Source organism: Lepidothrix coronata, unplaced genomic scaffold (assembly GCF_001604755.1).
Source record: "Lepidothrix coronata isolate B3197 unplaced genomic scaffold, Lepidothrix_coronata-1.0 Scaffold52, whole genome shotgun sequence".
NCBI classification, from domain to species: Eukaryota; Metazoa; Chordata; class Aves; order Passeriformes; family Pipridae; genus Lepidothrix; species Lepidothrix coronata.
In genome coordinates this window covers 4,943,639-4,967,934 of record NW_016690232.1, presented here as the reverse complement: position 1 = coordinate 4,967,934, position 24,296 = coordinate 4,943,639, and the positions used below count along the sequence as shown (strand labels likewise).

The 24,296-nt window shown below is 51.7% G+C and overlaps 1 protein-coding gene across 4 annotated transcripts in view; it reads right to left on the bottom strand.

The window, feature by feature from the left end:
- ASTN1 (astrotactin 1) overlaps positions 1-24,296 on the bottom strand; it is a 59,274-nt gene that overhangs the window by 31,348 nt on the left and 3,630 nt on the right. For all 4 annotated transcript variants that reach the window (XM_017815905.1, XM_017815903.1, XM_017815902.1 and 1 more), the window contains exons 2-7: positions 7,513-7,700; positions 3,831-4,224; positions 2,893-3,039; positions 2,336-2,443; positions 1,130-1,279; positions 167-334 (exon numbers count right to left, since the gene is read on the bottom strand). In XM_017815905.1, the coding sequence (XP_017671394.1) occupies positions 167-334; positions 1,130-1,279; positions 2,336-2,443; positions 2,893-3,039; positions 3,831-4,224; positions 7,513-7,700 (1,155 nt within the window). The remainder of the gene's footprint in view (positions 1-166; positions 335-1,129; positions 1,280-2,335; positions 2,444-2,892; positions 3,040-3,830; positions 4,225-7,512; positions 7,701-24,296) is intronic.

The following is a 24,296-nucleotide window of genomic DNA, read 5'->3' as shown; positions in this document are numbered from 1 at the left end:
GGCTTTCCATGTGCTTCCCTGCCAAGAGCAGCCTGCAGCCACCCCAGGGCACCTGGCAGCTCTGTTATTGCCCAGGGAGCAAGGCAAGGAAGCATCTTCCCATCAGAGCTGGGCTGGGACGGCAGAGGTGAGCCCCCAAACCCACCTCAGCTGCTGGACCACCTACCAGTCTCGGGGTCACACTGGTGCTCACAGGGGTCGAGGAGGCGCCGGGCGCAGAGGTCCAGGGCCCAGGGCCCGCTGGAGTTTTGCTGAGAGAAGAGGACGACCTGGGCTGGGTTCAGCCAGTCGCTGGCATCCAGCTGGCTCCCCTCCAGCAGGATGAACCGGCTCCCTGGCACCGAGACAAGGGCAATCAGCAGGGGAACCTGATGCTGTCCCCTCCATCCCATGGTTGTCCCCTGCATCCCTTAATGGACCCCTCCATCCTGTGATGTTTCCCCCCATCCTGTGATTGATCCCTGCATCTGCTGCCCATTCCCTCCAGCTTGACACAGTACTCTCTGTCCCACAACAGCCCTCTCTGTTCCACAATGGATCCTCTGTCCTGTGCCCATCCTCTCTGCCCCATGACAGTCCCCACCATCCCATATCTGTCTCCTCCATCCCATGACAGTTCCCTTCATCCTGTGCCTGTCCCCTCGGTCTCACAACAGCCACCCCTATCCTATAACCATCCCCTCAGTCCCATTTCTGATTCCTCCATCCCACAACAGTCTGCTTGGTCCCAGGCCCATCCTCTCCATTCTGCACCATGCCCTGTGTCCCACAACAGCCATCTCCATCCTGTGTCTGTCTCTTCTGTCCCATGCCTATCCCCTCCATCCTGTACCCCTCCATCCCTTGTTCCCACACTGGTATCCTCCATCTCACACCTGTCCCCTTTGTCAAGGACCCATCCCCTCCATCCCATAACAGCCACCTCTGTCCTCTACTCATCCCCTCTGCCCTGCGCCCATCCCCTCAATCCCATGCCCATCCCCTCTCTCCCACACTGGTGATCTTCATCCAGCCCGTCCCCTCTGTCCTGCACCCATCCTGCACCCGTCCTCTCCACATTCCCTCCTCTCCTCCATCACACCTCACAGAATGGGGCAGAAAGGGGTGGGTGAGACTGTGGGATGCTCACCATCAGCGATGAGGTGCTCGGGGACATGGAGGGTGATCTTGACAACAAGGGGGCAGTTCATGTGGGAAGAGCACACCAGGCTGATGACACAGCTCGTCACACTGATGAGGGTCAGGGTGGTCTTGTTCACAGGGCTCCGGGGGGACCCCACTGCAAAACATGGAAGCACAGTCAAACCTGACACCTGCAGGACCCAGGAAGGCTTTGGGGTGCAGCCAGGGGACCTCAGGGTGCAGAGATCCTGCCCAGCCCCCTGAAAATCCAGCATCAATCCAACCAAATGGAGCCACTTTGGATTTTGAAGAGCATGAAGTAGCCCTTGCAATGGGACCCTCCCTCCCACCTGCTGCAACTGGGGTCTTCCTGATCCCCCTCAGCCCGAGCTCTCCCACACCCTGCACTGCAGCAGGCTGAGAACTTTGCAGCAGCAGAGCTTTAAAGCAGAGCTGAGATACTGAGGAAAAGAAAGGTAAATGCAGTGTCCTGGCTTTTTCCCCTCCTTCTTGGCACTTCACTCGAGTTAATTTTGTCATGACAACAGGCCCGTGGATGCTTTTGTAAAAGTACTGGAGAGCCCTAACTGCTCAGGGCATGCAGGTCTTTGACTTTTAAACTCTCAGCTGAAGAAGCTGAGTGGAAAAAAACTGTATGGAGACAAAGCCTGAACGAGCCTCTCAGCACCAGCTGAAGGAGATGGATCCCAGTCCCACCGCTCCCAGGAAAACAAGGCATCATCCAGCAAACGAGGCTCGACGGGGGAAAACAGACACCAACTCTCCTCTTGGGAGGAGAAAACCTCCTGAAGGGACAGTGCAGGGCAGTGGGGCAAGACTCCTGCCTAGGGACTGAGGCTGTCCCCATGCTCTGCTGCACACACAGCTCGTGTGTGCACGGTGCCGGAGCGAACCCGCGGCAGCTCCGTGCTGAGCAGCAGCCTGGGAACGCACGGGCCGGCCTTTGAAGCGTGTTACTTATTAATATACACCAGTGCCCGGCAGAAGCCTCCAGCAAAACATCAGAATATATTTCATCCTCTGCTGAGAAGCTCCACCGGAGAGCAGCAGCAGCCCGCTGCGGAGCGGGGACCGGCGCCTGCCTGCGGCAGCTGGGATTACACCTGGGTTTCCATCTCTTGCCAGTGGAAAGTCTCCAAACGCAGAGAAGCAACAGCAAATATGGCAAAAGAGGTCACGGCTCCCCACCCACCTCGGCTGCGCCTCCGGCTCCGCGAGGGGTCTGTGTAGAAGGTCAGCTGGGGATCGGTGTCCACCTCTGTCCCTGAGTCCCCCTCGGGGTTGAGAAATGCTGAGCCAGCTGCAGGGGACACTGAGTGTAGTCATGGAGGGGTTGGCACCGTGCCACCCCAAGCCTTGGCATCCTACATAACCCTTCAGGGAAAGCCTTACACTGAGGAGCCCCATCTGCCAGGTGCGGCAGGGACAGCATCTTCTCCCCTTCCCACCTCACACACCCGTGCCCCCACCTGCCACACATCCCATTACCTTACAACATTTCCCCGTGGCTGTGCCAGTACCCTGAAATATTTACCATGGCAGACACCCTCTGCATCTTTGCAACCAACCAGCCCAACAGGACTTGCTTCCCTGCAGGCACCACATTTGCTGTGTCTCCCCACCCAAACCCTCCTTTCCATGCTCTTGCCCGACGCTGATCCTATTTATCCATCCCAGGAGAGGGTGAGTTGTTGGAATGTGGGTGGGTGGAAGCCCAGAGCACCCCACCCACCCCGGGGACCCCCCTACCTCGCGCTTTGTTGTTGATGCGCTTGCGCTGGCTGCTGGAGGTGTGGGACAGCAGCGTGGCCTGCTGGTGGTTCGAGTCCACGGGGCTGGTGGCAATGATGTTGTCCTTGTACTTGTTCATCAGGGACAGCTTGGCATTATCACTCCCTGAGCAGGAAGAATTGAAGGCAAAATCTCTCAGGACAAAGATTTTAAAACAGGGAGGGAGGTGAGAGAAAGGTTTCCTTGGATCCATCTCCAGATCATCCTGAGGTGATCAGGGTGCTGCTGCCAATGAGCTGAGCTGCCCCCAATGCACCCTCAGGAGCAACTCAAATACTGAAGGGGACTGGCACCTCACCAAACTAGCCAAAAGCTGAGCTCTAACACTAAGCCTCTCAGGGCACTTCTTCATAACCAAATCTGTGAAGAAAACCCCTGCAAAGCTTTAAGCACCACACTATGGTCTTCCCAAACCTTCTCAGCTGAGAAGGCTCCAGATGGATGGCCCAGTTAGTAATATGGCCAAAGAACAAGTGTGTAACAAGCCTCAAAGAATCCCTGCTGGTGCTCAGAAGGTGGCATTAACTCTGAATCATACTGATGGCATGTATAATTTTGCTACTCAAAACCTAAGCTGAAAAAGACAGTGGAAATCCTGGGATACAGAAGGGATTTTAGGGGGTCACTATGGGGAGCTCAGAAAGCACAGTGGTCTGGTTCTGGTTCTTCATCAAGCCACAGGAACCACAGTCCTTTCCCTCAAAGCTCCAGCTCAGCAGGGACTGCTCTCAACGGGCTGCAAGGCCTCCCAGCAGTGGAAGTGCCTCCTGAGGGGCACCAACATCTCACACCCAACGAAAACCCAGAGAAACAGGGAAAACGCTCGACGGAAAACACGTGCATGGAACAACAGAGAGAAGACGGGCTGGAAGGGACCCAGCTCAGCCCGTGCCCACCTGGCGTGAGGTCCATGCTGGCCTTCTCGTTGCAGCCCTGCAGTGAGTCCAGCGTGCGGGTGACCTGGCTGGCGAAGTCCTCCCCGCCGTTCATGCACTCGCGCTGCAGGTGGTGCCGCAGGTCGGTGATGTCGTACTCGTAGCCGTCCAGGATGGGGGTCTCTCGGATGCTGAGCGTCCCGCTGGAGTTGTGGCCCTGCACGCGGGCGTTGCGCAGGCTCTCCCGCCCGTGGCCCCCGATCAGCACCGATGGGATGTAGTGGATCTCGTTGGCTGCCTCGGCGCTCGCGCTCTTCTGTGGCTGCGGCACCCGGCGCCGCTTGCACCACCGCCGGCGGGTGTAGAGGATCATCACCAGGCAGAGGATGGAGAGCAGCAGGGCGATCATCCCTCCCTGCGGGCGCAAACGCGGGCAGGGCTGAGCCAGGGGCCAGCACCAGCCATCCCTGGGGACACAGACACCCCGGGGTGGCCAAAGCAAAGGCACTGGCGAGAGGAGCCTGGTCACGCCGATAAGGAATTGCTGGCACCAGGAGCACCCGATGCTGGCCAAGCACTCCCAGCTGAATCCTGCCTCGGTCTGGACCAGCTTTGAAGTCACCACCGAGGCATGAAAAAGCAGCATTTAAAGCAAAGCATGTTTTGTTTTGCTCTCCCGCAACATGCCTTTGAAAAGAGAGATCAGATTTATTCCAGGCAAATGCTCCTATGGGCAACTTTTTCTGACCCATTTCCAACTGGTTTCAGTGCTGTCACTCTCAATCTTAGGAGATTTTCCCAGGGCATCCCGAAGAAATTGCAGCACAGATTAAAGGAGATCACGGCTCAAGAGAGACAGATGATTGAAGTGTTGTTTGGGGAATGTCTTGGAAGGAAGAGGCTGAAAAAGCTCCTGCTCCACAGAGACAGACCCCAAAACTGCACCTAGCCCTGCCATCTCACCACTGTCCCCAAGGCCGCCCTCCTGCGACATCCCGTCACTGTACACAGATGGAGGCGGTGAGATGAAAGCCCCAAACTGGCCCTTTATGCACAATCTGCCAAGAATAATAACAATAATAACAATAAAAAGCATGTGGAGCCAGCTAAGAGCTCTGTGTCCATCCACGGCTCCAGCCTCCCTCCTCTTTTCTATGCAACAGGTGATCTTGATAAAATAAAATAATAGTAATAATCTGCTCCATTAGGATAAAACATTAAGGGAATTACTGAATGAGAAGCAGGAGAGGCAGCTGGAAAAGGAAGTTTAATGGCCATTACAGTTTAACTCTCTTTCATTTCCAGGATAATGGAGCTGTGATGTACCCTCTGAGCCTCCTTCCAAACTTTCTTTAAAACAAAAAAAAAAAAAAAGAAAGAACAAACAAACTCCATTGATTAAGGATCTGCAAAGGTGGGGCTGGCTGGCACACTCTCTCTGGCTAGGAGTCTGCAGCCAGGAAGTGGGGAAATCTCTTGCTGGGGCTGAAAACTGGCACTGAACCATAGAATCCTAGAACCCTAGAATAGTTTTGATTGGAAGGCACCTTAAAGGTCACCTTGTTCCATGCCCTTGCCATGGGCAGGGACATCTTCAACTATCCCAGGTTGGTCCAAGCCCCATCCAACCTGGCCTTGAACACTTCAGGGATGGGGCAGCCACAGCTTCTCTGGGCAACCTGTGCCAGGGCCTCACCACCCTCACTATAAATAATTTCCAATAATATGCAATCTAAACCTGCTCTTTTTCAGTTTAAATCCATCTCTACATGCCCTTGTAAAAAGTGCCTGGCCGTGTTCACGCAGAGGTTTTTAGTGGTAAAGTCAGAGCCTAATTCCATATCATGTCCAATCCCTATGAGTTCTTCTGATCCATAAATAAGTGGGGGCTATCCCCATCCCTACTGGAGATGGCCTCCTGTGTCATAGCTCTCCATCACCCTGGGAAAAGGCCCATCTGCAGATGGGGTGACAAGCTGGTGGGAGGAATACTGGGGCATTCCTGGCTTTTCCTCACTCTCTCTATGCACATAAAATCCCCCAGACACCAGAGAGCTCTGCCATATGCCTCTGCTAAACAGGGGAGACTTGAGTTTGGTGGACAACCATTTGCTTCAGACTGTGACTGCGGGTTCTCAAAAAAGACTTGTTATTTCACTGAAATTTGATGTCTTTTGCCCTGATAGTCTGAGAGCTAAAACTGTCCCTGAGGAAAAGCTGCCTGTGGCCTCTGGAGATTTCAAGAGGCTCTGTGGGGAGGATGAAAGCCAGCACTAAAGTGTTCTCCACCCACTGCACATTGGAGGGGACCAGGGCACCACCTCAGGCCCCTGGTTCCCTCCATGGGAGCACAGAGATCCCATTCTGTCTTCCCCCTGACCCACACGATGGCTGTGAGGAGCCCTGCACCTGATGGCTGTGGGAGTGCTCCTTGCACAGTCCATGTGAGGACCACAGTCACAATGGATACAGCCCCTTGCTCACATCTCTTCTCTTGGCAACCACACAGGAAAGAAAGAAAATCAGCCTTGAACACTCCACGTGATCCCCACTCCTGGCACAAAATCCAACCTCTATTTTTCAGAGTGAAAGGATGCTGCTGGAGCGGAGCTGAGAGTGATGGGAAAAAAGGGCAGAGGGAGGACTCAATCTGTATTTGCACATTTTGGTAGGGGAGTAACGAGTTGCAGATATCCTTTTCATCATCCTGATAATGAGCCTTGTTCCAGTTACTCCTGCCTTGATCTTGGAATCCAGCAGGACCCAGGAAGACCAAGACCACAGCAGCAGAGTGGGGCCAGGCTCTCCAGAGGTGATGCACCCCCTCAGGAGCAGCTGGGAATGGACAATAAAATAGAGATAATGGTGTAAGATGTTTTGGGGAGTGGCTTTGCCAGTTATTTTTTTTCCTCGAGACTAATCAAGCACAAATGATGGAGGAGAAACCCGGCCTGGGGCTGCAATCTGGAAGAGCAATTGAAGCTCTCATTAGGGTAGGCACCATTAAACAGCCTGTTTGCAGCCTCGGCAACACATTGTCTCCGGCTAATTATCTTCCAGTGGCACAAAAATTGTAGGATTCTTCTAATTTTTTCCGGCATAACGAAAAGAACCCCAAACAATCAACACACCACAGACTCACTTCCAACATGCAGACCCCTCCTTTCTCTGCCATCAAAAGCTTGTCTCCGTGTGTCTGGGGGGAGGAGGAGAGCTGTCCAACCTCGACAGGTGGGATGCTCTGGCTGCAAGCTGTGACACCACGGCCACGGGGCTGCCACGCTGACAAAAGCGGCAGTGACAGTGCCCGGTGGCACCGTGACACCCGCTGCGTGTCAGAGCAGTGGACAGCAGGCACCATCCATGGGCAAAGGGCTCCTGACAAAGCTAGTGTGAATTAACCCTGGGTTAGGGTGGCTGAGACCTTTGAAGCACAGAACACCCCCCCCCCCCAGGGGATAAAGGCACCCCGCAAACATATTTTCAAAGTGATGCAAACTAAGGGAGAGGTTTAAAGAAGTTCAGTGTTAAAGCATCACTCGGAGAGGTGCCCAAGGCATCTCAACTACCCCCAAAGGGGGGCTCAGTTCCCCATCCTAGGGCAGCTGGAGCCAGATGGGGAATATAAATGGCCTTTCAAAAGCCACTACATTTTCTACAGGCTTCTGGACAGCTAAGGAGGGGCTGCCTTCCCACCACGTACCATGACGGAGATGTGGAGGATCCTCAGCTCCTCCTCTGCCGACTCGGTCTGGGGCTCCTCTGTGGGGTCGAAGCCGGGCAGGTTGGGGGCCCCATCTTGGTGGTGGATGTGGAAGAGCAACGTGCCATTCTCCAGCCATTGCTGCCGCCAGCGCACCAGGGGGATGTCGTCCGTGTTGCCTGAGATCTCTGCGAAAGCAAAGCTGGTCAGGGGGGAAGTACAGAGGAGAGGGTTGATGGGGACATTCCCCTCTTCCCAAAAAAATGGGTGGAAGGATCCAGGGTTACATACAGAAGGCTCCCTCTGGTCACCTCCTGTCAGCACCATGGCTGCCCCTACACAAACCACAACCTAAATGGTTAAAGCAGAGTGAAATCATATTTCTAGTTATAACCCAGATGAAGGCCTCTCCAAAAATCCAGATGTGGTGCAGGGAGAGAGCACTCACTGACAGCATCTTGGGGCCAGAGGTGGGGAACCCAGCAGCATCCTTCCAGCTCTAATTTGGGCAGGTTTCACCCACACACCTCATGTTCAACACAGCTCCAGGCACTGGGAGCAGAGCAACTTCTCAGCAGCACTGATGGGATCACCGGGGCCACGTCACAAATTATTGCAGACAAAATATCTCCCATCCTTTGTGAACAATAAAACATGCACGGAGCTGCAGTCACACCTGAAGCTCTGACTTTGATTGAGGTGATTTCAGAGGTTCTCAGTCTTCAATCATGTTTTACAGCTCCCCACATGGGACTCAGCCCAAAGACCTGCAGAGGTACCTGCAGCTTCTGCCCAAGTACCCTGACTTTCCCTAAGTGCTTTTAACTTCAAGGTTTAGGGACAATGGGTCAGATCAACAGAGCTGTGCTGATGAGTGATGGCAGTAGAGGATACCCAAGCAGGAGGAGCAGCTGAGGACAGGGACACAACATGTGCTCCAGTACACTAAATGCTAAATCAAACCAAATTCACCTGGCTGACTCCAAAATTTCAAGAACATCCTATGGCTGGGTCTCAGCCAAAGAGAGGGTCACACCAGCCCATCCCTAGGAGACATGGGCACCATTTTAATCATTACCTCCACCTCCAGCCAGATCACCTCGATCACCATCTCACACTACCTTGATCTCAGCCATCAGCTCAAGCCTGCCATTTGCCCATTAGCTAATTTTCCTGAAAATAGCAGATTTTGTTGGAACAACAAAAAATACCATGATGAGCTTCCCAGTGAGGCACAACTCCCCCTCCTGCCTCGGCCCTGTGGAGACAGTCCAGCCAGACCCATCCGCTCCATCCCATTCGTAGCCACGCATTTTGAGGGCAGTGGGAAAGAGCCTGGCTCACTTCGGGCAAATTAACATCTTTATTTTGCTTGTTTCATGCTGCCTTCAAATGAAAACTGGAATTCAATTACAGTGCCGAAAAGCAACATTTTAAATTTGCTGTTAATTAATTTCATTAGGCTGCCTTAAGTGAGCCGGCTGCCGGGGATGGCAGCGGGGGGGGGGGGGGGGGAATCTGCGTGAGGAACCAGGTTCATCCTCCCAAACTGATTTGATTAATCAAAGGAAACATTAGCCACAGCGAGTGAATTGGCAGATTGTTTGTGCTCAGCACGGGCCGCATTTCTGGCAGTAATCAGTGCACTTGGAGTGTCCCGAGCAGAGGGATGCCGAGCGCTCTGCGGTGCCACCGGGAAGCAAAACCAAGAGGAGTTAAAGTCACCAGGAAGCCAGAAGCACTTTTGAAATTCCCTCTAACTGCCGAGCTGCGTGTTTAGGGACACACATCCCCTTTGAAAAGCTGGCCCTGGGAGCTGGGAGGGTTTGAAACGGCACATCTCCTCCTCTCCCACCTGGTCTTTATTCATGGGCTGGAAGGGGGAAACAAGCTTGCCCGCTTTCCCAACTCCCCACGGCTTCTCAACTTGGAATGAACCAGCTCAAATGGAAGAAAACACTCTCCCTGCACCTGCCTGCTAATGTGAAATTAGGAGTAATTAAGGCAAGAGCTTTTATGCACAACAGGAACTCAACATACTGACATTTGGAAAAAATGTAAATATCAGCATTTGCTTCATTGTAAAGAGTGAAAATAATAGATACTAAGAATGTGACATTGTGACATTTAGAAAGCTAGAGTTAGAGATGTTTTTCCCCTGATCTGACATATCATTGTAAAAGCAGCACCCTCCAGCTCATTAATATTTGAGGAGAAATCCTTGATGGAAGTTATTTAAATGATTAATAGATTATAGTAAATTTAAGCCTTAAAATAGGTTGTCATAATTTCAATTTTATTTAAACAGGCTTATTTTTTAAAAGAAAAATGTATTCCAGTAAAAAATGGATTCTTGTTTTAAAAGAGCAGAATCCAGCCACAGAGCCTGGGTGCATTATCTTTTCTCACCAGACATCACGACATGATCCTGCAGCCACATTGCACACAAGTTAAAAATGCTAGAGACAGAAGAAAACACCCCAAAAATCAACCACCATCACCCCAAACTGGGAGGCTGTGACCTCTTCATCACACTGCAGGACAAGGCTGATCCACCATCGCTGCTCCTGCCCTGGGCAAGGGCTCTTGAGGCAGCACCTGGATGAATGGGCTTCACCCTTGGATCTTCTCCTCCTCTCCTCAAGTGCCTTAGCAACACGTCAGCTGCCCGAATCCTACTCCATTTGTACTTGACAAAATTACACATATAAATGCTTTCCTGCACCTCTGAAGTTCTCATGGAGTTTGGTTCCAGCAACACCAAGACCAAGACAAGCCCAAGCTTCCTCCCTAACACAGCATTTCTCTGTTATCTCTTCTCCCAGTCCAATGCATTCCACTTTTATCTTGCTCTCCAAGCAGACATCTCATCACCTGGTGGGAGATGCCACGGTGACCCATGTAGCCAGCTAGGACCATTTATCTGGATGCCACAGGGAGTCATCTCTGCCACGGGACTGGCAGGTGCCAACTCTCCTAACCAGGTTGTACCATGGGGTCAGGATGTCCCAGAGGAGGTGGAAAAGCAGGCAGAAAGCCAAAAATTAAAAAAAAAAAGCCCAGGGGGAGAGGATAATTTCAAGTTCAAAGTTTGAAGGATATTGATGAAAAGCCTGGCCCCTCTGTGGCTTTCATTAAGGCCTTGGATAGGAAGCCATTAGCACGAGTATTAACTTCTTGCACCTCTGTTAAAAAATAGCCTGCCTGAGTCAGAGGTTAATAACAGTAGGAGACCACTAATTAGGCTGTGCTGCATTCACCTGGAATCAAACGTGGCCCAGGTCCTTCATATCTACAGGAGCAGCAGCCTCCAAAGGCCCCAGCTGATGCTTTCAACATAACAGCTGTGGCTGCTCCCCTCCCAAACCATCTGCGAGGGGAGGGACAGGGAAGGAAAGGTTCTGGAGGAGTGATTTGAGGAGAGGACAAATGACCAGATTGAAGGTGCTGGAGGTGCATGGATTTATACCTGCTTCAATATTGATTATCCCAAACAACCTCATTTCCCGAGGGACAGCCGTCCCACCCAAAGCAAACCCAATCCTGGAGGCAACACCACTGCATCTCCCAATTTTGGGAGGTAACAGCTCTGTCACAGCCCAATTCTGCACCTGAGCTGGTGCAACATTAAAACCATGGCCCGGGAGCCCAGTGCTGACATGGACCCATTTCCATGTACTCACCTCCCCACTGGGCCCTGGCATCGTGGCACACAAAGAAAACAGCTCTCCTTAAAACCTCACGTCAGCATTTCGATGGAAAAAACCACCCAGCAAAACAATTTTCCTCTCCATTTGGAAGTGTTTTGCACTAATAGGTGCCTCCAATAAGTCAAATCAACTCTGCCATAATGCCTGTCTCCACAGACTCATTTCATACAGCAGAGCACGGATTTTGACTTGGACTTGTATTTCCTTGTTAACATTTAAACCTGGCTTATTTTCCATCTGGAACCTGACTGTGTTTTTATTTAAGTTCCCCATTAGCTAAGGCTTTTGCTCCATGTCTAAATCTCACAAATCCTTTAAAGGGCTCAAATTCAGCTAAAGCAAGTCTTGCACTCCTGTGCAAGGGCCTCCAATGTCTGAAGAGACTGAGGAGACTTTCCCACCATGAGTCATCTCAGGCCTTGATTACTATCAATTCAGATGTCAAAATGCTTATTCTGATATTTAACTCATTTATACTTCCAAGGTTTTAGTGACACATCACTCATGGTGTAATATTCATGTTTTTATGGGCCTGTTAAAAAAACCCACATTCATCACTGACTATCCATATTTTATTTGCTTTTTTTTCCCCTGCCTCCCATCTCAGGTAGGAAAACCAGCTCATTCTGTAGGTCATTTCACCTTTCCAAGACAATCCAGCTTTTCCATACCAGCAAACATAAACCTCACTTTATATATTAGGAACCTGCTTCGGTCCTGGGACAAAATTTCCAAAAGACTCATAGATACGGGAGAACATAAAGGCTCAAGGAAAAGGCACTGGTGATCTCCCTGGAGCCACTCTCTGGCTGTGTCAGAGAGATCACCCCCCCATGATGTCTGCACGTGAGGCTGGCACACGTGAAGCCGCAGCAAGGCTGACAGATAACCAGGTGTCTCCTCAGAACATAGGGTGCCTTTGCTTTTGGGAAGGTCATCAAGGAGTTACGTTTCAAAGCTGTAGCCATGCTTTAGCCCCGCCTGAACTGGGATTTTTGTCCCAAATATGCCACGGCCCTAATTCATCCCTTTCTTTAACAAACCCCTCCGTCACCCTGGGAGTGACGCTGTGCTGCACGACCGCTTCCAGAGAGAAGGACACTGATTCATCACTAATGGGTCTCAGTCGACTGGGTTTGCTCTGCAGCTGCTGACCTTACAGCACAACGTGCCCCATTGCCCTGCTCTTCCCCATGGACCTAAGGATGTGCCCAACCACACCTGCCCAACATCCCCTTCAAGGTTATTTTTCCATCGCGTTTGTCAATTTTGACCAAAAGCTGGGGAAAAAAAACAAGCAGACTGGGACGTTCGCTGGTGTTTGATTTCCACTCCTGTCTTGTTAGTTTGGTCCCATCTGCCATAACTGTGAACTACTGTGGGAAGAGAGACCAAATCCACCTCCTGGAACAACACTCATGTAAAACAAAAACCCCAAAGCCCCACACGATGACAGTGAGCAAAAGTAAAATAAAGAGAATGTGTGACAACAGCCTATAGATGTGAGGTTGATATACAGACTCCAGAAGGGACCACATTTGTAGCTGATACCCCACTCTGCAATGCTATCACATCACCTCTTCCAGAGGGGAACTCAGGTCTCCATGGAAAGAGCCCAAATGATTAAGAAGCTCCTAATCAGCCATGGAAAATTACTGCCCTGGCTAAATCATCTCCCAGCAAACCAATGGGATGGAAGGCACGAACCCCTCAGCTCAGATGGTGTTCGCTTACGAGCTGCTGAACTCCACCAGCACAATCACCATCACTCCAAAAGGGTGAGATACTGGGGAAGCAAAACCTGGCAGAGGAGACCCCAACCTCTTAAACAAGCTCTCATGCATCATGGAAATTAAAGAGCAGTAAATTCGGCTTCTGCCCTGGACACTTTGTTAGAGGAACTGGTAGGTGGGTAAATACGGGTCACCCAACGCTGTAAAGGGTGATGGACTCATTTCAAAGAGTTCTTGTCAAAATCCACCCTCAAATTTTCCCAAAGCTCCAAAGTGGGGCTGGGATAAGAGGGAAAGCCCTCTTGAAGCCCACCAGGTGGGGGAGGAGTAAGAGGTTATTTTTCTCGATGAAAGGAGGTTACCAAGAAGCCCCACGGAGATCTTTGTCAGGACCTCGGCTGCTCAAGAAACATTCTGGAAGAGGAGGCGAACAACAAAGTTGGTCACCAAGGCTAAATTTAGTCTCCTCAAAGCTAAAGCTGTGAAGTGCTGGTGGAAAGCGGGCAAGGAAGTGGGCAGGTGAAATTCAACTTTGGTGAAAGAAGCCAATCTCGAATCCTGCAAGTGGTATTCAGGTCAACCATCTCGAAAAGGAGGAGGCAAAGCTGGGAAGGTTCGGAGGAGGGGTACGAGGAATTTGAGATGTTGCAAACAGCTCTGTGAAGAGGAGAAGCCAACTGTGTCAGGACTCCTCAGTAAAGGAAGCAAACAACTGAGCAGGGACATGATAAAAGCCTATAAAATCAGCAGGCCTGTGGAGCAGTGGGAAAGGTAATGGTTATTCATCTTTTCTCACTTTGCAAAAATTAGGCATGTAAAAACTAACAATAGGTTCCTTTTCAACCAGCATTAAGTAGGGAAGCGCTGAGAAAGGAATCAAATTCAGGGAAGACAGAGTCACCAACAGCTATTGAGCCAGAGAGCCCAGAGGCATCTCCCAGCTTGGGAAATCCCTGCAGCAGGGAAAGGACTGTATACAGGTATGCTGTGGTTTTAACATTTTTTCCCATATAATCAGCTGTGGCTGGAGATGCCAAGAGACCACAACCCACTGTCCCCACACTGCCCAGTCTCTTGGGGTTGAAGGGTGACTGCAAAGCCAGCCAGGTGCTACCCAGACCACCCTTCTTGAATGCATCCCACATCCACATGTCCCTTCAAGGACAGGCTGAGACCCTCTGCTCCCCCAGGCACCGCCTCGCTGAGTGAGGGAGACCCCAGGGCAGCTCCCTCACACTGAGAGAGCTTCTTAACATCCAGCCAACAACTCCCCCTGTCCAAACTCCAGCCCTCCGTGCTGCCAGGCCCTACAGACCCAAGGCTCTTGCCAAGATTCCCTTCAGCTTTCCAAGCCAGCCAGCAATTTTCATGGGGGGGCAAAGGCCTATTTATATCCATCGTGGGCTGGCAGGGAAGGTAATGGCCGGCCACTCCAGCCCATCTGCCAGGCACTTAGCAGGACACTGGAGCATATCGTACAGGAGAGGTCAGGCTATGGTGGTGGGACTGGCAGGGGAGGTGGGGGGAGGCATTACAGCCGTGACATGGACTTCACTTCAAGGGTAAACTTCAGCTCGCTCCTGCACACTAATTTGTTTAAGTGCTCATTGTGCCGAGGCCAAGAGGTCACGCAAATTTGACATTATTTTGGCATTCTTGTGCTCAGCACAGGAAACGGGAACAGCTGCTCATTTCTCATCTCCTGGGGGGAGAGCCAGCACCTGTCGGTCTTCTGGGACACAGGAGGGATAGGGTGGCCTTCCCAGAGGTGTAAACTGGGCCAAAATAACCCTGTCTGCTCACTTATCCACAGCAGGACCAAGAGCTTTTTCAGGAGGTGATCCTCCCCTTCCTCCCACCTCCCCTGGTGGGACTGATGCTGCTTTTGGAGCAGGAAGAACCCTCACCTCATCTCTACTGGGATGGACAAGGCAGGCAAGGGATATTGCTACCACAAACTCTTTGGTGCCTTAGGAGCTCTTACCTGACTTCAAGCTCCATTTTCAAGTTTGTGGAGAGGCTTTGAAAGATGGAAAAGTGAGAATGAAAAAAAGAAAAAAAAAAAGAAGAAGAAAGAAGGAGGAAGAAAGATGTAGAAGGGGAAAAAGTTAACTGTGCATCTTGAATTTATCACTCTTGAAAGAAGAGATTGTCAAGAGGGCCAGAGACCAGCCAGTGCACGGTGATCAATGGGAGGACTTTTGGGTCTAGTCAAGCTTGTTTCAGATTTACAGGAACTGAATAGAGGCATAAATCTCTCGCTGCCTGACAAAAATGGAGGTAATTAAACCTGCAGGTGTATATAATTGTCATATTGATGATCTATATAAATCAGCAGAGCCAGCAGAGACACAAACCACCACATTGAGCTCAGAGGAGCTGTTTGCCCACGCACTTGGCCAGGGGACAGGGCTCATGGGCACAGGACACAGCCCTGGGGCTGCAACCACCACCACAACCTTCTCCTCCATGAGAGACCTTCTCCAATTGCCCTCACAGGCAACAAAAGCAGTTGGACCCCCCACCTCTTTCAATTACCTGCAGCCTCTTCCTGGCTACTACAAAATCTCCTGTGACTGCAGGAGGATGAAGATGGGACCACAAGCATTGAGATGCCCGACCATGGACACTGTGGGGGGCTCTTTGCAGCTGCTTTGAAGCTCTGAGCCCAGGTGCAAGTGGGGCACTGGCTTGATCTTGTAGCGACCCTTTTTTTTTAATTTATTTTAACCTTTGTTATTTTGGGAACTTTGAAGCCTAAGCTGCTCTGAGGCAGCTGCCTTTGTAGGAAGGACAGAAAGTGCAGAGGGGGAATTTGAAAGAGGGAGAGAAACAGGGAGGGGAAAAACGGTGCTTCACAGCTGAGGTCTGCAACAGCTCCTTCACTGTTTCTCCCGCATCCCAACAAACCCATCCTGGGAGGCACTCGGGGCTCTTTTACCAGCAGCTACGGGAAATCTGGATGCAAACTGACCAGGGTGTCGCCCATTTCTCTATCACTGCAGCCCAGAGAAACCTCCCTCTCCTACTGCTCAGTGGGACGTCCCTCAGTCCCTGTGGCGGGTGCAGAGCATCCTCTCCAGCCCCCACAGAGCAGCCCCGCTCGGTGCCATGGGGATACACTTCTTCCCGCCATGCCATGAGGGACAGGAACACGAGGGAAGGGTTTCCTGTCATCTTTGCCAGCCAAGCCCCCTCGCACGTGCCCACGGGCCAAGTCCACGTCCCCAGTTGAGGGCTACGTACGTGCGGCAATTGGATAATTAAAAATTAAGGAAGAGTTTCTGCATTGCAGTCCGAATTATGTAACACTGCTCTCGGGTTTCAGCACCCATCAGCTTTAGTGCCATCACACAGCAGCACAGACCCTGCCTGTATTTACCTGCCTGCCTTTTGAGGTAGGGCTTGCACCCTTGGTAGGGAAGAGGCAATCCCAATGTCATAGCCACAGGAAGAAAATTCCCTTATGTTTGCACGAGAAGAGAAAAAGGAGGAAAATCTACTGATTTTCTTAGCCCAGTGCTAAAATCTGAGATGGCCAGAAAAAAAGGGGATGGAGTCGGGATGCTCCAACCCTGTCAAGTGCCAAGAGTCACCCTGGCCAGGACAGCACCCCCATGACCACGACCAGGGAACATTTCTGAGCAAGAGGCTGCTGCCTCTTGCTTCTCCTGCACCAGAGAAGCAGCAGCCCATTTTAGCAAATAAGCAGCATCTCTGTAAGCAAACAAAATCAAATCAAGGTGAGGAGTGAGCTGCATTTTCAGTATCTCAAGAGCAAAGAGCCCTGCTGGACTCTGAGCACCAGTAACTGCAAACTACTGCATTTATGGCCAAATCTTTGCCTTAACCCTGCGAGCTCTGGCTGTTGCTGAGTCCAGGGCTCAACGAGTCATCCTGCCATTTCCTCCTGCCACCTCCTCCCTCCCTTGGCCAGAAACCCACTGAACACACAGCCCTCGCAGTGCTATTCCCAGGACATGGATACTGCCACCTGGTGTGAAAACAGCCATTAATTCCTGCTGTGATTAGCTCCAAAAGGCACTTTACTGTGCTCTGTGTCCAACAGCCTAAAGAAGGCACCAAGGATGCTGTGGCTCACACCCAGAGCGAGTGGCTCTGCCATCACTGCTCCTAATGCCCCTTGGCTGTTGCCTGGTTCCTGCATTTACTACCTCCTGACATTGTGCCTCTCCTCTCTCCTCATGGTCTGCCTTTTCCTGCCCTCCCTCCATCACCCCAGTACTTCCCTGCTCCTGGCATGCTGGTGTTTCACATCCATGCTGCCTTTCATCCACCAGCATGTGAAATCCCTTCTTCCCAGCTCTTTAATTACAAGGAGGTTGGATCCAACCCAGGCTGCCCACACCAATCCCATCCCATGGTGAGAATTGCACCAGGTCCATCCCAGGAACCTCCACATCCCTCACTCAGCCTCCAGCCCCAGTGCCCACAGGACATCCCTTCATTCCAGTTTGTGCTGACAGGCATGAACGGACTGTGGGAGGATGCTGGGGCTGAGGCTGAGTCCTCCAACTGTTAACCAGAGATGTGCCTCACTCTACAAGCAAGAAAAGGTGGAAACATGATAATAAAAGGTGTGGAAGCCAGCCTGGCTCCAAGGCTGACTCCCCTCCCCTCCCTGGCTCACAGGCATTCCCACCATCCACCACAGGGGCTGAGCTACTTCTCAGGTCCACTAGGAGCACAGCACACCCAGGAGGAGAGCAGATCCTGCTGAAGAAGTAATAAAATTGCTTTCATTTTTCCCTGGAAGGATGTTTCAGGCACTGTCTTGCTTGCAGATGCTTGGACAGACATCCCAGTCCACTAAAGCTGCGCCTTGGCATGAGCTGGGATGAGACCCCTGCAGCTCCTTGGTCATGCACCAGCAGAGACATTCATAATTCACCCCAAATTCCCAGGCCATACATGTCCTGTCTGCAGAGACAAACTCCCCGGCTTGTGCCCGTGGCCAGCAGGAAAGCCAGCAGCTCCACGGCAGCTTGATGGCTCTGAGTCCCGTCCCTGCTCCTCTCCAGAGCTCTCCCAAAGTGGCAAAAGGAAGAGCCCAGCTATTTCTGGCTGAGCAATACAGGAAAGGCTGGGAAAACAGCTCTGCACCAGCACAACCACTGCTGGGAAAGCAGCGCTCAGGGGAGCTCGGGGCCAGCCCAGGGCAGTGGGAGGCATAAAAGGCTCTCCAGTCCAAACCTGAAGCTTCCAGGAGATTTCCCAGAGGCTGTGGACACTGGGGACATCATTAGGGGAGCAAACGGGCTGAGAGCACCGCAGCAATTTAAAGACCCTGCAGCCACTGCTGCGAAGTAGACTCTGGCAAGAAAATTTAGCAGTGGGATGTCTCCTCTCCCAAGCATCTCCCCTTCCCCACCAAAGTTGGCCAGTTTGACTGATCCATGCAGGAGCTCCCCTGCTCCTTCTTGCAGGAGAAAGGGCACCACCTTCTACTGCCACCCATGTACAGACACCCCCCCGACACACGCTGAGCCACCCATCCCCATGCTGAACCTGTAATCTGTGGTGTTTTCCAACATCCTCACCCCTCCTGCAGTTCCCTGAACCCTTCACTCACACCAGTCCCTCCCCAAACCCTCCACCTACGGAGCTAGAAAGGGTTTTTTTAAGCCTTTAGACACCTCTTCTAAAAACCCACCCTGCTTCTTCCTCTGTGTTGGAGCAACCCTGTTACAAGAGGGCATTTGATGGCTGTGGGGCAGCAGCACTTGGATGCACCAGGGAACTCGTTCCCAGCACTGTGCCCTCCCTCTCTCACTCCCCTTGGGATGCCAAATTAATTGCCTTGTCTCCCGGAGCTTTTAGCTGGAACAAATAAAAGAAAAAGGGGGGTTGCCAAAACCCATAATAAGGTCTACAGTTCCTCTGAGCTACAAGGGCTGCTTTAAATTTCGTGGGTTTTTCTTTTTTCCTTTTTTTTTTTTTTTATTTGAAGGAGGTTTCCATGGTAACTGTCTCCCATCACACAAGAGCCTGTCCCGGGGATATTTCGGGGTTGCTAATATCTGCCTTCCCAGGAAGCTGCTGTGTTGTGACGGTGACATCGCAGCTGGGTTTTTTTGGCAAGGGAGGAGGGCAAGGGTTCAGGAGAGAGGAAAAGGGGGTGCCGCTCCCAAAAACTAAGGTCAAGGTCCTGCCTGTACCTGGTTTACCCTGCCCAGCAGGCAGATCTCCATCCCAAAGGGCTCAGGCAGCCAGGCTGTGGTTTCACTTGGACCACTGACCTGATTTGGGAAGCACTCCCAAGGCAATGCAGCCCTTGCCAGGCCAAGCAGAAGTGACGTGGCCAAGCAAGATCACAGGCACAGTCTCCCTGACATCTTCTGCCACCTTCTCCTACCCTTCTTCCAACCCTTGGAAAGAAATTCTCCCCTGTGAGGGTGATGAGGCCCTGGCACAGGTTGCCCAGAGAAGCTGTGGCTGCCCCATCCCTGGAAGTGTCCAAGGCCAGGATGGGGCTTGGAGCAACCTGATCTAGTGGAAGGTATCCCTGCCCAAGGCAGGGGGTGGAACAAGATGGTCTTTAGGGTCCCTTCCAACCCAAACCATTCTACAGTTCTATGATTCTCCAATTTCTTTCCTCCACCAGGTTAGTTTTCAGCTGGATCAGCTCCCTGTGGGAGCAAAGCCAGCCCTCTGCATCCCCCATAGCTGCTGCTCTGCTGCGCTCATTAGTCATCCTAATTACTGAAATGCCTCAGGGTCGGCCAGAAAAGGGACCATGTCACCTCTTGCATCAGGGCTGCAGACCCCAAACTTCTGTGACACATGTGCCATCACCAGCTCAAGGATCCTTTACTCCCCTTTGATTCAGAATGGTAAAAAAATGCCCATTCCCCAGCGGATCTCAGGCTCTGCAGACATGGAGGGGACAGACTTAGACTCCTGTCTCAGGAGCAAACAAGACCTCACAGCAAAGCAAAGCGTGGGGTCAGCTTAACCACACCCTAAAGCAGGCTCCAAAGAGCCCAGCTCTGGGTGAGCCTCCATCCCAAGCACCCCCCCAGCTGCAGGGCAGGAAAATGGGATCAGAAATACCAACACACTCCCACAGGAGCAGGGCACACTCTCCTCTGGGTGATTTCTCAGCGTTAAGCCGTAGTGGGACAGCCAGAACCTGGCAATCAAAAATCTTCCCTGATCTACACAAATCCCCCAGCTGCTGCTTGGGGTGAGCCACCGGCCACTGCTGCAGAGAAGCCAGAGCCCAGCAATCTGGAAGGAAAAGGACAACCAGTCTTAAATGACAGAGCCGTCATCATCCAAGCACTGCCTTAATCCCACCAGGCAAAAATTCCTTCATTTGAAGGACTGCTCTGCAGCAAGGATCCAAGAGAGATGATTTCAGAGCCTCTGTTTAGCTGGCTAAGCAACCATGAAAAAAAATAAAACAGAACAGAATATAAAATAAACCAGAATAAGCCAGAATAGAGTAAAATAAAATAAATAAAATAAAATAAAATAAAATAAAATAAAATAAAATAAAAGGTAGGAAAAGGGATGCAGCCCAGAAGCAAATGCTACCAGCATGTGGAGAGAAGAGCAGGGGTGAGATGGTGGCATCATAAAGAGTGTGGCTGCCCAAGGGTCCCCTCCACCACTGGAACCACAGCCAATTCCAGGGGGTAAAACCTGCCACAAAGCTTCGGGGGTCTTTGAGGAGCACCCACAGGGGCAGCCCAGCCCCCAAAACTGGGATGGGTCTCAGGGCAGGAACAGGACCAAGCCTGAGCATCCCTGCCTGGAGGTGGGCTGAGAAACTCAGGCTGGGAGTGATTAAAGGGAGCTGAAACCTGGGTCTGGGCCCCCTGCAGCCCCCTTGGCTGAGCTCCCTGCCTGCCCTGCCAGACCCTGACACCCCCCCGACCAGCCCCACATCCCACTCCCCCCACTGCTTTCTGGGTCAGCGAGATCCCCTCCCAGCCCCGCTGCCGCTGGAGCCAGCTGGATGCACGGTTGCTGTGGCAACGGGTTCCCAGAGACGAAATCCTTATTTCTTACTTTTTTTCCCCCTTGGCTAAGGAAAAAATATACAAGAGGCCCTGTGCATCCACAGTGCCACTGAAACCTCTGTGCCCAGCAAGAGAGCGATGGGGCACAGCATGGGGACAAGGATAAGGATGGGGACCTGCACCCTGCGCCTCCCTCCTGAGACTCCATCACCTCCCGGTTCGCCATGGGGGAATCCCTGCTCCTCCCTGGGATGCTGCCAGCTGTCCTGCAGCGTTTTCCACCCCGTTATGGCGTTTTAAGGGCTGCCCCTGCTTGTAGCTGAAGTTGGTCCTGGGCTGCACTGTCTGGAGGAGGGCGTGTGATCAAGCATGGGGGTGCCCTCAGTGCTCCAGTGGCTCACCCCTCTGGCTCCATCCTTCAGCTGGAAGAGGGATGTGGAGAGGTCAGATTTACATTGCATGGCCAAGAGGAAGGGCTGGAATGGGGTCCCACCAGCAATTTGCACCCAATTATTAGTAAGCTATTAGATATTGCTGTTAGATGAGCCTGTCCTGTCCCACCAGGTGCTCCAGGGCAGGTCCAGGGCAGGATGCATCCCCTCAACAGATCCCTCTCTGCTTTGCTCTGCAAGCCCCCAGGCCCTGGTGATAAACGTCTCCCACAGCAGAGTGGACACCCAGCAGCACTCTGGATGCTACAATCATGCCCCATCACCAGCAGCAATCACTCCAGGAGGATGTAGGAAGAACATAACATTCATGGATTTTCAGTAGATATAAAACCCAAGCAGGAGGGAATTCAGTGCATCCCACTGCCAAGGCAGATTTTGCCAAGGGGCAGGGGGGCTGCTGGGACAGGGCATTTTGGAGTCCCTTCCCCACTGCAGCTCCTGCTTGGGACCCCCTGAGGCAAATTCCCTGGCTGCCCTCCAAGCCACCCAGCAGGAAGATGACAGCAGCCTCCCCCCTGGCCAGGCACATAGATCACACCGGCGGGTTTCAGAGCATGCGACAGTGTCCAGGATCAAAGCCAAGTTCAATTAATGGCTCACAATCTTATTAGAGAAATTATTTCAGGATCTTGAGTAAAAGTCCGATATATCCACTCCATTCCATTAGTCAGGCTCATTTAGTAATTCAATCAATCTAAGCAAGGCAATTGAGCTCCCCTGGTATAATTTAACTTGGTTATTCTCTGGGTACTTAAGAATTTCTTAATATTGGCTTCATTATTTCACCATTACACCTATTTCCAGGTGCAGGGTTCGCACTGGAGCGATGCTGTGGGTCCCATGGTGGGATCAGCTCTGCTGTAGCCCTCTGTCATGTCCTGGTCCCTGTGATGGGGAAGGAGAGTTCTGGTGGTGATGCCAGGGTGCCACTGTTTCCCCTAGGAATTAAGTCAAGCTGGGGACTGGCACTGCAACACCCCAAAAACCATTTTCCTAACGCAGAGAGCTGGGAATAAAGGGCTGCCCCGCGTGCCAACAGCTTTGGGATCACAACCAGCATCCAGATCCAGGTGAGAGGAAAAAAATTCACTGGGATGCTCTTCTCACTAGACGTGGAATTGGAAAAGAAAAAAAAAAGGGATAATGCAACCCTGCAGCCCCTCGGCTCCTGCTTCCCTCCTCCAGGGCCTTTTAGGAGCTGGGGGTTGAGGACAGAGGGGGAGGACACCATGTCCTGCAGTCTGCAGCAGCGGGGAGATGTGTGGGATGAGGATGAGAGCCTACGGGTGTCACATCTGGCCGCGTCCCTGCGCAGCCTGGAAGGAGAGCCGGGGCGGGCAGGCTCTGTGGTGGCCCGTCGTCCCAATTAGCAGCAGCCAACATCCCCACTGTGATCTGTCTCACAACCCCACAACCCCCTGTGCTACCCTGCTATTAACCCAGGGAAGTCACAACCAAAAAGCTTAGCTAGGATTTAACAAAAAAAAAAAAATCATTAGATATTTCGGGGAGATATTCGAGGGCAGTTAAATATGCCCAGCTCATCGGTGCCTTTGAAAAATCTCACCCCTCTAAAAAATTAGAATTGATTTTGTATTTAAAAAGGGATCTATTTCATTTAAAAGTAAGATAATTTGAAATCATGACAGCTTGTATTAATGCTGGAGTTTATGATAATCTATTAAAGTCACTGAAGTTAAGAACCGTCTCCCATCCTCTGCTGCTGAGGGTCCCAGGAGGGTGATGGGGAGCGGGAAGTCGGGGGTGAGGGGCTGCACTGCCCTATTTCAGGGCACAGCAGCTGGGCTGGAAACTGGAGAGGCAGAAAAATCTCCTTCAGCTCTTCCACACTCAGGGGAAAAAAAAAAAAACAGGATGCAAAAAACACCCAGCATTTCAAGATCTTGAAATATCCAGAAAGCACGAGTTCAACACATCAGCTGCGCCTTCCCATTCCTCAAGTCAATTTTACACTCGAAAAGGTATTTCAAGACTTCACTTTTCAAACATTCATTGCACTACAGAGAAGGCGAAGGAGTCAAAGGCACCGTCTTTGGCGCGGTTTTTAATTGCATCGCAAATCTCCACCGAGCCCGAGGGAGGCCAGGGTGCTCATAAATACCCCTCTTGCTGCTTTATAAGCTGAGAAGGATGGGGCCCAAAAAAATTAGCAGCCTGCAGGACTGTGAATCCAGTTAATGACATATCAAATGTGGCTGGATGCCGCCGAGCCAAGCAGTGAGGAAGAAGGGGGTGTGAAGGTGAGCGGACAGGGAATATTGAGCTGCAAATTAGCATTTCTTAATGGGCACCGACCAGTGAAATGCTTCCTCCCTTCAGGAAAAAATACAGCTAATGCAACAAACACAAAATGAGATGAAAGGCAACCATTCCAAATTAAGGTTTCCTTGGTTTAAAGCAGGATGAAACCAGGAGATTTTAAATGCAGGCAGCTCGGTGTGCACCAGCAAGTGGCCCTATCCCGGCTCCCACCTGAAAACTGGTGCTTCCGGAAAATTCAGCAAATCCACAGCAAGACAGGGAAGTGCTGTCAGAGTCCCTCTGAGGACAGGCACATAAGGCAGGTTTATGGGCGGGAGCGCCAAGTTGCTCCTCAGTGAGGCAGCACGTGCACAGGAAGGCAGCCAGTGCAATTAAAACTCTCTCTGTTCATTAGCAAAGAGAGCTACGAAGCAGCAGAAAGCTTTGCCCAAGTGTCTCCTCCCCTCCTAAACCACAGGTAATAGTCCCACACACTGTCCCTCTGCTTTTGGAAGAATACACGAGTAGATTCAGGGTCCCAACGTTTAGGAGAGCTGAGCACCAACACACTCAACGCGCCCACCTCTGGCACCAGGATGGCCACAACAGGGAGGATGAGGTCTAAATCAGGCACATGGA